The sequence below is a fragment of the Leucopleurus acutus genome, assembly GCF_964270905.1.
Source record: "Leucopleurus acutus genome assembly, chromosome: 14".
In the NCBI taxonomy this organism is placed as follows: Eukaryota; Metazoa; Chordata; class Mammalia; order Artiodactyla; family Delphinidae; genus Leucopleurus; species Leucopleurus acutus.
In genome coordinates, this window is record NC_139156.1 from 22,313,072 (window position 1) to 22,326,209 (window position 13,138).

Sequence of the window (13,138 nt, forward strand, 5' to 3'; positions counted from 1 at the left end):
ACTGCTGGTCCAGGTTACTGAAATATTTAAACTTGAATTCAGGGATGAAGCTACATCCTGCTAACAAGGAAGGAAACATGAATTGGGAGTAGTTGTTTAAGGGTTCTGAATGGTAGGGTAAGGACTTTGATCTTTGTCCTATAGGAAATGGGGGGCCGTAGAAGGTTTGGCCCTCAGTGGATGAATGGCCTTTGGACTAGTTTCCACAGTTAATTCCCTCGATTAGAAAGAAACAAAACATTTGGATGAACCACTTTTTGTTAAGTGTATTAGTTAGCACCCTAATATTTGCAATGAACAGAAAGGCCAAATCAACCTTGCTTAATCAACAAAGGGGATTTAGGGTTTGCTTAACAGAAAATAGCTAGCGTGTATGGAGTAGATGCTAACACCAGGCACTGTGGTTAAATGCTTAACACTTACTGATTTAATCCTCACAACTCCACGAAGGGCATACTATTATCTCTGGTTTGCAGGTGGAAATCCTGAGGCACAAAGTTCCGTTCGCACAGCTGAATGACAGAGCCGGGACTTGAACTCAAGTAGTTTTATTTCAAAGACCATTCTTTTCATCATTTTGCTCTACTGTCCTCTCTAACTAAACAAGTTTACGGGTGGGCAGGCTCCTTAGATATCCACATTCAGAGACCCAAAGACTATCATAGAATTTGGACCATCTCTCTCCACCTTTTGAGCCTATTTTTCCGAGATTGGCTTATCCTCTGCCTCCAAGATATGTCTCCATCAGATCTAGACTTTATTTTTATTCCAACTGCTTACAAACTAACAGTAGAAAATAACTTTTTTCTCTCTAATAATTCCAGTCATTCTCACGTCATGTCTTATTGCCATCACTGATCCAATCACTGTCATCAGGAAAATGGAATTTTCTGAATGCTAGGCCTGCAAGATCACTTCTGGTGCCGAGGGTGAGAGAAAGTAGCAAAGACTGAGCATAGGGAGGAAATCTGTCTGAGAAGCACGAGGATGGTTTTTCAAAGAACATCAAGCTACAGTTGCCAGAGGAAATGTACATAGGCGTTGGGCTGATATGAGATGTGGCCAACGTTTATACCAAACCTTAGTTTGAGTTATCAACCAAAGTGAATTCACGGGCAGGATTCATTTTTGGCCTCCCCACTTCTTCTATAAAAACGTTCTCAAACGCTAGAGTATGGCAGTAAGGCCTGAGAAGGTGTCAGGAATACAAAACCCTTTGGATAAGGACTTCTTCCTTCCGGAATCATATGAGTTCACTATGGTCAGTTTTCAAGAGGAATGAGAGACTTGCGCCTCTAAGTCTAAAGCAGAGTTGAAGCTGAATTGCTGATTGATTGAGAGAACGTGGGCATATATTACAATGGGAAATTTTGAAGTTAGGTAGAATTTTCCGGCCCTGGAGTTGTTGCCAAGGAAGATTGACAGACCTCCTGAACCTTTTCAAGGAGAGTGGATGATCCCTCTGGGAGGATCTGAGCCCTGAGCTACACAAAGGCCAAGAATCTTTCCAGGTTGTTCTTTTACCTTTAGCCTTATACATAATTCTGGTTTTGTTTTGCTTTTTGGTTTTTGAATGTGATACCTATGTGTACCACCTTGGGCGAAGGGGGGAAGGCTGCCGAGAGCAATGAGCGGGATCTCCTGAAGGAGACAGCAGGCCTTGGTCTGAGACATCAAGCCTTGGTCTATGCCAGCCTCTCCCTGAACACCCACTCCTCTGGAGTTCTGAATGGGGAGAGAAGGGATTTGGAATCCCCACGGCAGGGACATCTGCTCACTGCCTCCACATTATGTCTGCCTTGTTTCTATCTTCCAGGACAACCGGAGTCTGAAAACGTCATCATTTACGCAGACTGTTTTTCCCTGTTTCATTTAAGGTTTCCTGGGGAACTTCTCAGGGTACAGGTTTTGATAAGCTAAGTCCTTGGACACTCATTAACCTGAAGATTAGTGCTCTGGGGGTCTCACGTGAACATTTTTCCTCCGGAACCTCTAGGGGTTGCTGAGCCTTAGGGAAGTGCTTCTTAAACATTAATGTGCATATTAATCATCCATGGATCTTATTAAAATACAGATTTCTATTCGATAGGTGAGGCCTGAGGTTCTAACAAACTTCCAGGTGATGTCCATGCTGCTGGTCCCTGGACCACAGTGAGAGATGCAAAGCTTGTCTGTTTTCTCTCTGCCCCTCGTATTTGCCCCAAATATGCCTTCTGAACATGTACTGTGTTTGTGCTTGGCAAATTTATCAGGATGCCTGATTCTCCAAACTCATACATATTTGAGAAATTATCCTTCAAATTATCTAATGAGGTAATTAAATTGTAACTGAGCTACCAAGCATCTCCCTGTCCTATTTTCTGATGACCTTACTGCCTAACCTCATGAATGACAAAGGAAATATGTGACCAACACTTAACTATTACGTCACAAATATGCTATAGGAAAATCTCTGTCCTCCCTCACAGTACCTATGAGCCTATTCTGGTATCTTCATCAGATTCCACTCTGTGGACGCGTGCCAGTTGCACTTATAAAACTCTTTTTCCTGTTTCCTTCCCTGCGTCCTTCCTCAGGACATGCATGTCATCAGCACTGATGAGAACCAAGTGTTCGCAGCGGTCCAAGAATGGAACCAAAACGACACATACAACCTCTACATCTCAGACACCCGTGGTGTCTACTTCACTCTGGCCTTGGAGAATGTCCAGAGCAGCAGAGGCCCCGAGGGCAACGTCATGATCGACCTCTATGAGGTATGTCACGAGGCACGTGTGGTCCTGAGCCACTGCAGCGCTGGGACTGGCAGTTGAAGTCCCCAAGTTGGCCGTTTCCTTGATCATTTTAATAACTAGGTCCTTATGTGGCCTCATTCCATGTGGGAGAGGGAGGCGGGGTTGCAGAACATTTTTATTGGTTAATTTGCAATCCACGAAACAGCTCTGGGAGGGATTCTTTTTTTTTTTAATTTTTAAAAATTTTTTTAAATTTTTTATTTTTTAACATCTTTATTGGAGTATAATTGCTTTACAATGGTGTGTTAGTTTCTGCTGTATAACAAAGTGAATCAGTTATACATATGTTCCTATATCTCTTCCCTCTTGCGTCTCCCTCCCTCCCACCCTCCCTATCCCACCCCTCTAGGTGGTCACAAGGCACTGAGCTGAGTTGATCTCCCTGTGCTATGCGGCTGCTTCCCACTAGCTATCGGTTTTACATTTGGTAGTGTATATACGTCCATGCCACTCTCTCACTTTGTCCCAGCTTACCTTTCCCCATCCCCATAAAACAAATACCGTATGCTAACACACATATATGGAATCTAAGCAAGAAAAAAAAGGTCATGAAGAACCTAGGGGTAAGATGGGAATAAAGACACAGACCTACTAGAGAATGGGAGGGATTCTTTGTTGACCAAGTCCACAGGCCATGAAGCCCCAGAGGGCTTGGAAAGTATCTAGGGAAGCAGTCAAACAATTAAAGGGTTTGAATAAGAGTGAGCCTAGTGTGAAATTTGAAAATACTCTTGAGGGGCTAATAGGGTGTCAGGGGTGGAGCAAAGAGGCCATGGCAGTGCTCCCTTACATCTCTCTGAAGAAAGAACTAAGAGGGTGTCTTTGCATTGCATCAGAAGACACTCCCTTGTCAAATTCTTTTCCCATTTAGGTCATTACAGAATACTGAGAGAGTTCCCTGTGCTATACAGTAGGTCCTCGTTGGTTATCCATTTTAAAGATAGCAGTTTGCACATGTCAATCCCAAACTCCCAATCTATCCCTCTTATATGTATAACTGAATCACTTTGCTGTACACCTGAAATTAACATAACATTGTTAATCAACTATACTCCAATATAAAATAAAATTTTAAAAAATGATTACAGCCAAATATTGAAAAAAAAAAGACACTCCCTTGTACTTGATGACCTTTCTGATGCATAACCTCTATTAGCTAATTGCCATCCTCTCAGAGGGCCGATGCGTGAGATAAGATCAATACGTCTTTCTTTTCCTAAAGAGGGGTGAAGAGGAGAAACAAAACGCAGTTTACCAGATTTCTCTAAGGGAACTCTGACCCTTTGTTTCTCAGAACGACCAGCTTCAAAATAAAATCATATGTTGGATCAGTTAGCTTTTATGACAAACACCAACACTTTAACGGCCATTTAAAGCACAGTCAGGTGAAAAGAAAGCTGCTATCTGGGGATGGATTTTAGCCATTTGTCGGTCTTGTGCTATGAAGGATTTATAATAGGATATAATGAGACGTTATGAAACATATTCAGAATTTGGGAAGTGCAATCATACACATATTCGATCTGAAAAAGAATTATAAAACTTATTCAGATACGTTCAGTCATAATGATGTCATCATTTGGTGAAGGATAAGTTCAGAGAGTAGAGGTTGTTTGTGTAATGAGAAGTAAGGGAATCGTATCCAGTATGTCAAAGAAAGAAACCAATTTCACTTAAGAAATTTAAACCTATTATTAGAATTCCTTTTAATGCTATCTATATACCTTCATCTTTAGGAGTTCTTGGGAATTTTCTTCTAGTATCTAAACTTCTCTGTGTGTATAAAGGCATGTTAACAAACTATATGCCCATTTCGGAGCTCAAGTATTTGTGATGGAAATTATGGTAGACTAGCATAGGACGTACTTTTTTTTTTTTTTTTTGCGGTACGCAGGCCTCTCACTGTTGTGGCCTCTCCCGTTGCGGAGCACAGGCTCCGGACGCGCAGGCTCAGCGGCCATGGCTCACGGGCCCAGCCGCTCCGCGGCATGTGAGATCTTCCCGGACCGGGGCACGAACCTGTGTCCCCTGCATCGGCAGGCGGACTCTCAACCACTGCGCCACCAGGGAAGCCCTAGGACGTACTTTTTGTGTATATATTTAGAAAAATACCCTGCAAATTTTTTATACATTCACAAGTTTCTTCCACTTCATTTCCTGCCCATGTTCCAGATAAATATAATATCATATATCTCAGCCTCAAACTGCACATGTATTCTGGAAAACATTTACATATTCTGGTGATTTACCTTCAAATTCATGTAGGGTAAAATTCTGATTTAGGGTGTAAATTTTAGACTCAGGCTGGCTGGGTTTAAATCCCGGCCATGCCACGTGTATATATTCTTGAGATAAATCCAACAACTTCTGAGCCTCAGTTTTCTTGTTTAAAACAAGAGAGTAAACATGGTACCTCCTTGATAGGATTTCTCTGAAGATGAAATAAGCTAATCTTCTTAAAGTACCATGAGCAGTGCCTGAAATACAATACTCAACAAATTATAGATAGTATAATTGATATTATGTTCCAGTGAGTTTAAGCCCCAGAACAATGTTCTGGTCTTAAAATCTACCCACATTGTTTAAATGTCCAAAGTATTTCCACCATTTTGGATCTCTGCTTCTTTCCATATTGTAATTAGCAGGGCCATATGACATCCTTTATCACCAAAGCTGTCTTCTTATAAACAAATGTAAATTGCAACATTTCTTTCCTCTTTTGTAAATGTGTTATAAACATTTAAACTTTACGCGTGTTTTTTTGAAATACCATATGTTTTCTTGCCTTGATCCAGCATTTACAGTGGAAATATCTTGCTCTGAGAGTATGAAGTCTAATCAGCTGTCCCACGTTAATCACCCAGTTTGCTTCCCTGGTCTCGGCTCTGTCCCTGCTCTCCTGAAAACATTTGATTTTCAGGTTGCATTTTTCCTTCCTGATTATCTTCTCCCCTCTTTTCAAGTCAGTGTGGAATAATTTCTCTGGATAATTTTTTTTTTCTGCCAAAATAGAGACCATTTAAATTAGTCCCTTGATTATGGAAAAGATGACAAATTTGAACAAGAATGACTTTGTCATTTCCTGTTATTTGCAACTGTTTTCATGAATGGTTTTCTGAAATCAAAAATAGCCTAACAGGTAGGGAGTGAGAAGAGGAAATAGAATGACCTCTGGACACGACAAACCATTTTTTGGTAATCTTTATGTTTTCCCTTTGGGTGTCTCTTGAGGTTGACTATCTGTTGGGAAACTGCTGGCTCTTATTATCATCACTTTGAACAGCGGTGTAACTACATTATGTAAAGGTGTCCTGCATCCTGGGGCCGGGGAAGAAGAGTCTTTGTTTTATTAGCCTGGCAGTTCACAGCAACTTGAATTGAAATTGATGTGATCAGAATGGCAGTGTCATATCTGCTGATTACCTAGGTAGAAAGAATATTGGCTGACACAGAACCTGGCACAAATGTTCCTTAAATCTGATTGTTCTGCCTAGCAGGAAGCTGAAAGCCATCCAGCCTGAATTTCCCAGTAGAATTGCCATGAATGATGAGTGGTTAGAGATAAATGAAAAGTAAGAAAATCTATAGATGAATTAATGAGGAGGAGAGATGAGCAGTACGCAAGATGAGGGTGACAGAGTATACAGAGTTCACATCTGCTCACATATCGGGGTGACTGAGAAGGATGGCATGCATCCTTTGCTTCTACATGCCAACTGCCTGCTGTTCTTATGTGCTCTTTATACTGTGTTAGCAGAGGCGAACCGTGTAATGTATGACTGTATGAGTCTGTGTATCGAGCATGTGTATTGTTGGTGAGTCTTTGTGGGAAATGCAGAGGGAGACACAGTTCTCATTAAAATCAATCATCTTATTCACTCACTCCTTGCAACTTTAGGACAAATGTGGTTCTCTCTACGTTAGAACTGTATGTGTCTATGTGATGAGGTAGAGAAATGTTGGGGACAAAGTGTTGGAGGCCCATCTTACATGATTTAGTTATTGAAATACCAGAATTTCCCCTCAGTGTGAGTTGACCATTGGCCATGGACCCCATTCAAAAGAGTCGAGACACGTGAGCCAGGAAAGTAGGCTGCAGAGAAAAAAATGCTAGAGAGTGATTTTTGTTGCTGCAAGATCATACTAAGTAGATGATATTTGGGGTACCATTATGTGCCAGGCACTTTCTAAAGAACCTTTCATAATTATCTCATTCAGTCTGTATGTTCATTTTATGACACAGGGACTATAATCACGCCCATTTATAGGAAAATGGAGTCAGAGAGAATGCGATCATTTTTATAAGATTACAGAGCTAGTAAGTGGCAGAATTAGGATCTGAACCCTAATATGCAAACTCTTAGCTAGAAACCATTATGTGTGTCCAGAAAGATCAGTATTTAGGCTTGTATTTGATTGTGGCCGAGTAATAACCCTAAGATAGAAGCACACTAAAGAGCGGGATAAATAGTATTAGACTTGACCTAGCTATAGAGGAAACCAGACCGGAAGAAGAAAATGGTCTGAGGAAAAGCCGGCATAAACAGGATCAGCAGATGATCGCTGTGGACCTCTTCGCCATCGTCTGAACCAAGTCCTGAGCCTGCAGTTATAGGTGAATTCAGGCTGTGTTATCCTGTGGCTCCCAGTTTTGTCTGGTGGATATATTTGCGCAAGAGAATCCTAGAAATGAGTGTCCCCAAATTCTGTCATTCCTGAATAGCATAAATTCTCCAGTGGCACCATGTGGGATGGTCACAGAAGACAGCGTGCCTGATGGTGGCCGGAGCAAAAGAGATGTGCTGAGAGTGTCTGAGATGTGTGATTCCTAGTGTATTCCTCTGGTATGGGTGATGAGAGTGGAACTGACAGCTTTGGACAATATCCTCCCTCCTCTTGGAAGGAGGTATCAGTTAATGATGATGAAGAGCCCTTTGGCTTAATGGACAACGACAGTTCACCCCAGCCAAGCGAAAGGGTTGTGTTGGGAATGAAGTCACCTGGCTGACAAATTCAGAAGGCACAGAATGTATGAGTGAGGCACAGTGAGCTGCATGAAAGACGCCACCAATGACTGATGCATGTTCTGTTACACACATAATGTCTTCTGTGCATTATGAATACCTTCTCTTTAAAAGAGAAGGCTCCATGGTTCTGATGATGTAGCTTACACCTTGATTCCTGGGAAAAGACTACCTCTTACAATCCAGCATAAGAGATAGGGAGGAAAAATGCTCTCCCACCCAGGACATAGTTATTACAGGACATAGAATATACCATCTAATTATTCCAGGCTACTCTTTCCCTGGGTAGGTGATGCTGCCTGACCAAGGCCACAGGGAAGGAAAGAACACTTAGACATTTTTGGCAATGGGCTCCCTGATGTCAGAGGCACCCCTGACCCCTGATGAGTATGTATCTCTCCTGGCTGGGATCCTCTCTTTAGAACAGAAAAATATCCTATCTCCAAAGCCCAAAGAAATCATCGTGATGAATATGTTCTCTTTCTTGCCATTGTTGTTGATTCATATTTTTATTCTCTTCAAATTTTGACACTTCAGATTTGTAATTAATGTCTGAGACAGAGAGGGTGGGAGGCATCCGCTCCCAATCAGCATCGGAGGCAGAAATAAGCAAAAACCCCTGTGTAAGATCTTCCCAACTTAACCTCTGTGCAGAACATATGGAAGATCAGGACTGGAGAGTACCCTCTAGAGGTGAATATTAAAAAACAAAGAAGATATCTGGGGTTCATTCTTTAAATCACCAAAGAAATCCAGGTCTCAGCACCTAGCACATTCTGACTCTTAAAAAAAAAACCCTGCTGCATGACTGTAAAGTTACTTAGACATTCTAGGTGCTATATTTCCAGTGCTTAGAATGCATGATAAGTGATAGATATTCAAAAAATATTAATTGAACAACTATTGAGTACATGTACTAAAGAATGAATGAAAGGCAACTTCCTATAATGTCCATATATGATATTTCTCTCAGGAAGCTCTAGGATGAGAAAGAAGTTTGAAGAACTAGTACTGCCAAAGGGTTAAGTGCTTGGGCTCTGAGATAGACAGACTGTTGTGGAGTCCATTGCTAAGGTTCTCCAGGGAATGACCTTAGGCAAGGGACTGACATCCAGACTTTGGTTCTTGCATGTGTGAAATGAGGATGTATCGAGTCTACCACTTAGATTGATGTGCTTAGGCTTGCAAAGCCTTTCATGTAGTGTCTGACACTTCTTAAATACGCAATAAGTTTGGGGCACTATTAATGTTGTTCGGTCTTCTAATGCAGAATTCTACCTATTTCATTAAAAATGAAGAAAAAGGACTTCTTGTACAAAGTGACTTTTCAGTTATTAATTTTAATGAGGGAGTATGGTGGATTGAATGATAAATCAAAAGTTATACTCAAGTGGGAGACAGTGATGTGAGAAACGACAAGAGAATCTATGAAGAATTAACATGTGGTAAGGAGTGTTAGGAGTGCAAGAGACATTTCCAGGAAGACTGATGCCCTTGAGAAGCTTACCTGGTTGTTGAGAGCAAAGATGTAGGTACCATCTATACAAATTGGAGGACAGAGAAGAAGAGCTGGGGACAGTCAGGATGAAAAAGAGGTCCTGGTTTCTGGAGAAAGGCTTACTGAGCTGGGCCTTGAAGGATAGATAGGGAGAGGCATGTTGGGATGCTGTCTAAGAGAGTGGGAAACATGATCAAAGAAAGTAAGAGGAGAGAAGGGAAGGTAGCATTTTGAGGCTATCACCCTGGGGAATGGTCAGTGTACTGTTGTACTTTATGTTGGCTTGAGGTTTGAGCTGTAACACTTCATATTTAAAAATCTAATCAAAATGTTATTTTGGCTTATATGATATTAGAGAATAAGAAATAATTACTAATACCTTTGAAACTTCTGGTATCAAATTCCCCTGTATGAGAGGCAGAGAAAGAAAAGTGGCTTCTTAACACACTTGGCATCTTTGTGCAGAATTCTGAAAGGTAGAAAAGCTAATAACAGCTCTTTCCCTGAAGGGAGACAAACCCCCAACAGTGAGATGTATCATCCTCATAGGAATATGTTCCTTAGAACTCTGTGTCTATGTGAAGGCATGTCTTCCAGTAGGAATAGTAGTTTTCCTCCCACCCCCCGCCCCATCCCACCACGGTCCCACCCCAGTCTACATGCTGTGGACGCAGAGGGAGGTTGTCTGGCCACAGAAACATGTCCCTCGTCCTCAGCAGAAGCCCAGACCTTAGATACACACACACACACACACACACATTAATACACATATGCATACATGTACACACAAGTACACACACATTCCACATTTTGGGCACTAATACTGCTCCCTTGGTATGCACAGTTCTACAGTAAGAGGGTAGAGGTTCTAGAGACATATGATGAGACCTCACAATAGGCAAACACCAAGACACATAGACTCCTCAGGCTCAGGGAAAAGGAACCTTGACTGGCACAAAGCCCCAAGAGCAAGCAGGGGTGACCATCTTTGCAGACCAGGCCAAAGAAGCCAAAACAAATAAGTGACAGATAGATAGATAGATAGATAGATAGATAGATAGATAGATAGATAGATAGATAGATAGATAGATAGATAGACAGACAGATAGATAGACAGACACCTCAAGTGGGATTTTCACAGGTTAAGTGCCTTGGCAACAAGAGGAAAATAAGAAGCCAGTCTCTAGGTCTGTACCCTATTGTGACACATTCCCTCAGCTTTGCCAAGTTTCTATTCCTCAAGATAAACCTGAAGCCCAGGCTGCCAGAGATGAATTACAAAGCACAAGCTGTCTGCTCAAGTGGCATTTGATAATGCCATGCAGTCGGGGGCCAATAAATTCACCGCTTCTGCAGATCAAATGCACCAGCTTCCTTTTTTTAAAAAAAAATAAATTTATTTATTTATTTTTGGTTGAGTTGGGTCTTCATTGCTGCGTGTGGGCTTTCTCTAGTTGCGGCGAGCGGGGGCTACTCTTCGTTGCAGTGCACAGTTTTCTCACTGCTGTGGCTTCTCTTGTTGTGGAGCACAGACTGTAGGCACGCTGGCTTCAGTAGTTGTGGCACGCGGGCTTCACTAGTTGTGGCATGAGGGCTCAGTAGTTGTGGCTCGTGGGCTCTAGAGCGCAGGCTCAGTAGTTGTGGCACATGGGCTTAGTTGCTTCGCAGCTTGTGGGATCTTCCCGGACCAGGGGTCGAACCCGTGTTCCCTGCATTGGCAGGTGGATTCTTAACCACTGTGCCACCAGGGAAGTCCCAAACGCACCAGCTCCTAAACACGCACAGCCCTGCTCTGACACCCGTGCCAAAAGAGAGACAGGGCAGGGAGGGAAATGGGGAAGGGAACTACCGGGATGGGTAATATTTTTATCCATTCTCTACGTCTTGTAAACTTCTAGAGTGTTGCATGGTTATGACAGTGTCATTTCTCTTGTTTGGGACTGCTGTGGAGGGAAGACAGGTATGACTGCAGGAAAATTCTGATTTATGAAATTGAATCTTTAAAGAATTGGCAGTTTAGTCATTTAAATATGTAACAGCCTCTCGAACATATGCGAAACCAGCATGAGCTTCCCTGGTGCGTAGTCCTTATGGAGCCGAAATAGTGAATAACTATCAATAAATATTATTTGTAATTAACATATCGTTATTGGGAGGTAGAGTACTTCTGGAAATTTACATCTTCCACATTCACGGGGGATCCACAATGCATAAGAAAGTGTTCTGGCTACTGTTACTGGCCCCAAATGAGGCTTGTTTTCCTAAGTAGTTCACAGTATTCCGCCCAGAAACTCGTTTATACCATTTATTTGCTTAACAGATTTGTTGTTCCAAAGGAGTACAAAGTTGGCTCAACTCTAAATGATCCCAGATGCCAAAACAGCAGGTACAAACTAATGAGGTTTGTGTCAAAAGCAAAGGCAAAATGTGCATGTTCTGTTGATCGAAGCCCAGCCTCTTTGAATTGACAGTCAGAGCTGTATTTGTTGAAAGAATGTTGGAAGTCCAACAGATTTGGGTGTGAACGCCAACTCTCTGTTATCTTAAGCAATTAAAATTTCCTTATGCCTTGGTTTCCTCATCTACAGAATCGTGATAATAGCTGTTACGCAGGTTTATAGTGAATATTGGAGGTTTTACATATAAAGTACTAGGTATAGTGGTTCATATGTGACAAGGACTGATACCATGGTTTCATCCTTCTGCTTAAAAATTTTCATATTATAATATAAAGGGGCTGAGTTAAGTTAAATGGGTTCAAATATGCTTGCTAGCTTATTCACTTACCCCGTCTGTGCTCCAGAAAGACACGTAATCTAAGTTTCCGTTCCCTCATCCTCAAATGAGGCTGATGGTAACTATATATCTCCTGGCTTTTGTGAGCATTAAATAGGATAACCTTTGCATAGTGTTGAAATGCACTTGTCAACACATTTCAGACCCTTTTTTCACTGCCCTCAAGTTTTCCTGGGTTGTCATAATTTCAAGCAGAGACAAATATATATAAATATGTTTCTTAAGTTCTAAAACGCATGAAAAACATGACACAATTAATGATTTGCTACTGCACAGTTTGGCAACTTCTCAACTGTTACCTCTTTCCTAAGGTATAAACAAGAGAGAAGGCAATCATATTTTCAGAGCCAAATAATTAATAAAGACTGTTTATAGTAGGAACAATAGTGTTACAGAAGTGGAGGAGGGATTATTTGACAGTTTAGGGAAACCACTGCTTCTTTAAGTTTAAAAGCTGTTCTCTTTTGCTCAATGTATTTTGGTAGCTTAATAGAGAGATCTTTTACAGAAAAAGAAGAGGAACAGTGATTGGATCCTGAGTTTTAACTGACCTCTTTCAATTGCCCAAGGCTGTAGATAGTGCAGTGATTTAGTCATTAAGGGCAGGGGCTGTGAAACCACAGAGCTCTGGGTTAAAATCGCTGATGCACCACTTACTATCTGTATAACATTAGGCATTGTGACCTTGGGCAAGTCACTTTACCTGAGTGAGCCTTAGTTTCCTCATTTGTGAAACAGAGTAAGTGAGACTTATCCAGAAGGACCATTATAAGAATTAAGTGAGATAGAGTATTTAAGACTGTGAGTGCTATGCCTAAAATAAAAGTAACCCCTATTTATTTATCATTTGTCAAGCACAGAACCAACAGCATTAGAGTTTATCTGTAGGCAGCAGTAAGCTACTACCAACCTACCTTAGGGGAGACAAGAAGCCTCTATCAAATTTGCATTAAGACCCTCATACCACAAGGGGCACGGGTCTGTTGTCTTCTGTCCCAGGGGGTCATTATACACAAGCATGACCC

The 13,138-nt window shown here is 41.6% G+C and overlaps 1 protein-coding gene across 3 annotated transcripts in view; it reads left to right on the forward strand.

Moving 5' to 3' along the window:
• SORCS1 (sortilin related VPS10 domain containing receptor 1) overlaps nucleotides 1–13,138 on the forward strand; it is a gene marked incomplete at its 5' end in the record, with an annotated part of 555,414 nt that overhangs the window by 426,036 nt on the left and 116,240 nt on the right. For all 3 annotated transcript variants that reach the window (XM_082855012.1, XM_082855013.1, XM_082855011.1), the window contains one exon: nucleotides 2,577–2,756. In XM_082855012.1, coding sequence (XP_082711138.1) covers nucleotides 2,577–2,756 — 180 coding nt within the window. The remainder of the gene's footprint in view (nucleotides 1–2,576; nucleotides 2,757–13,138) is intronic.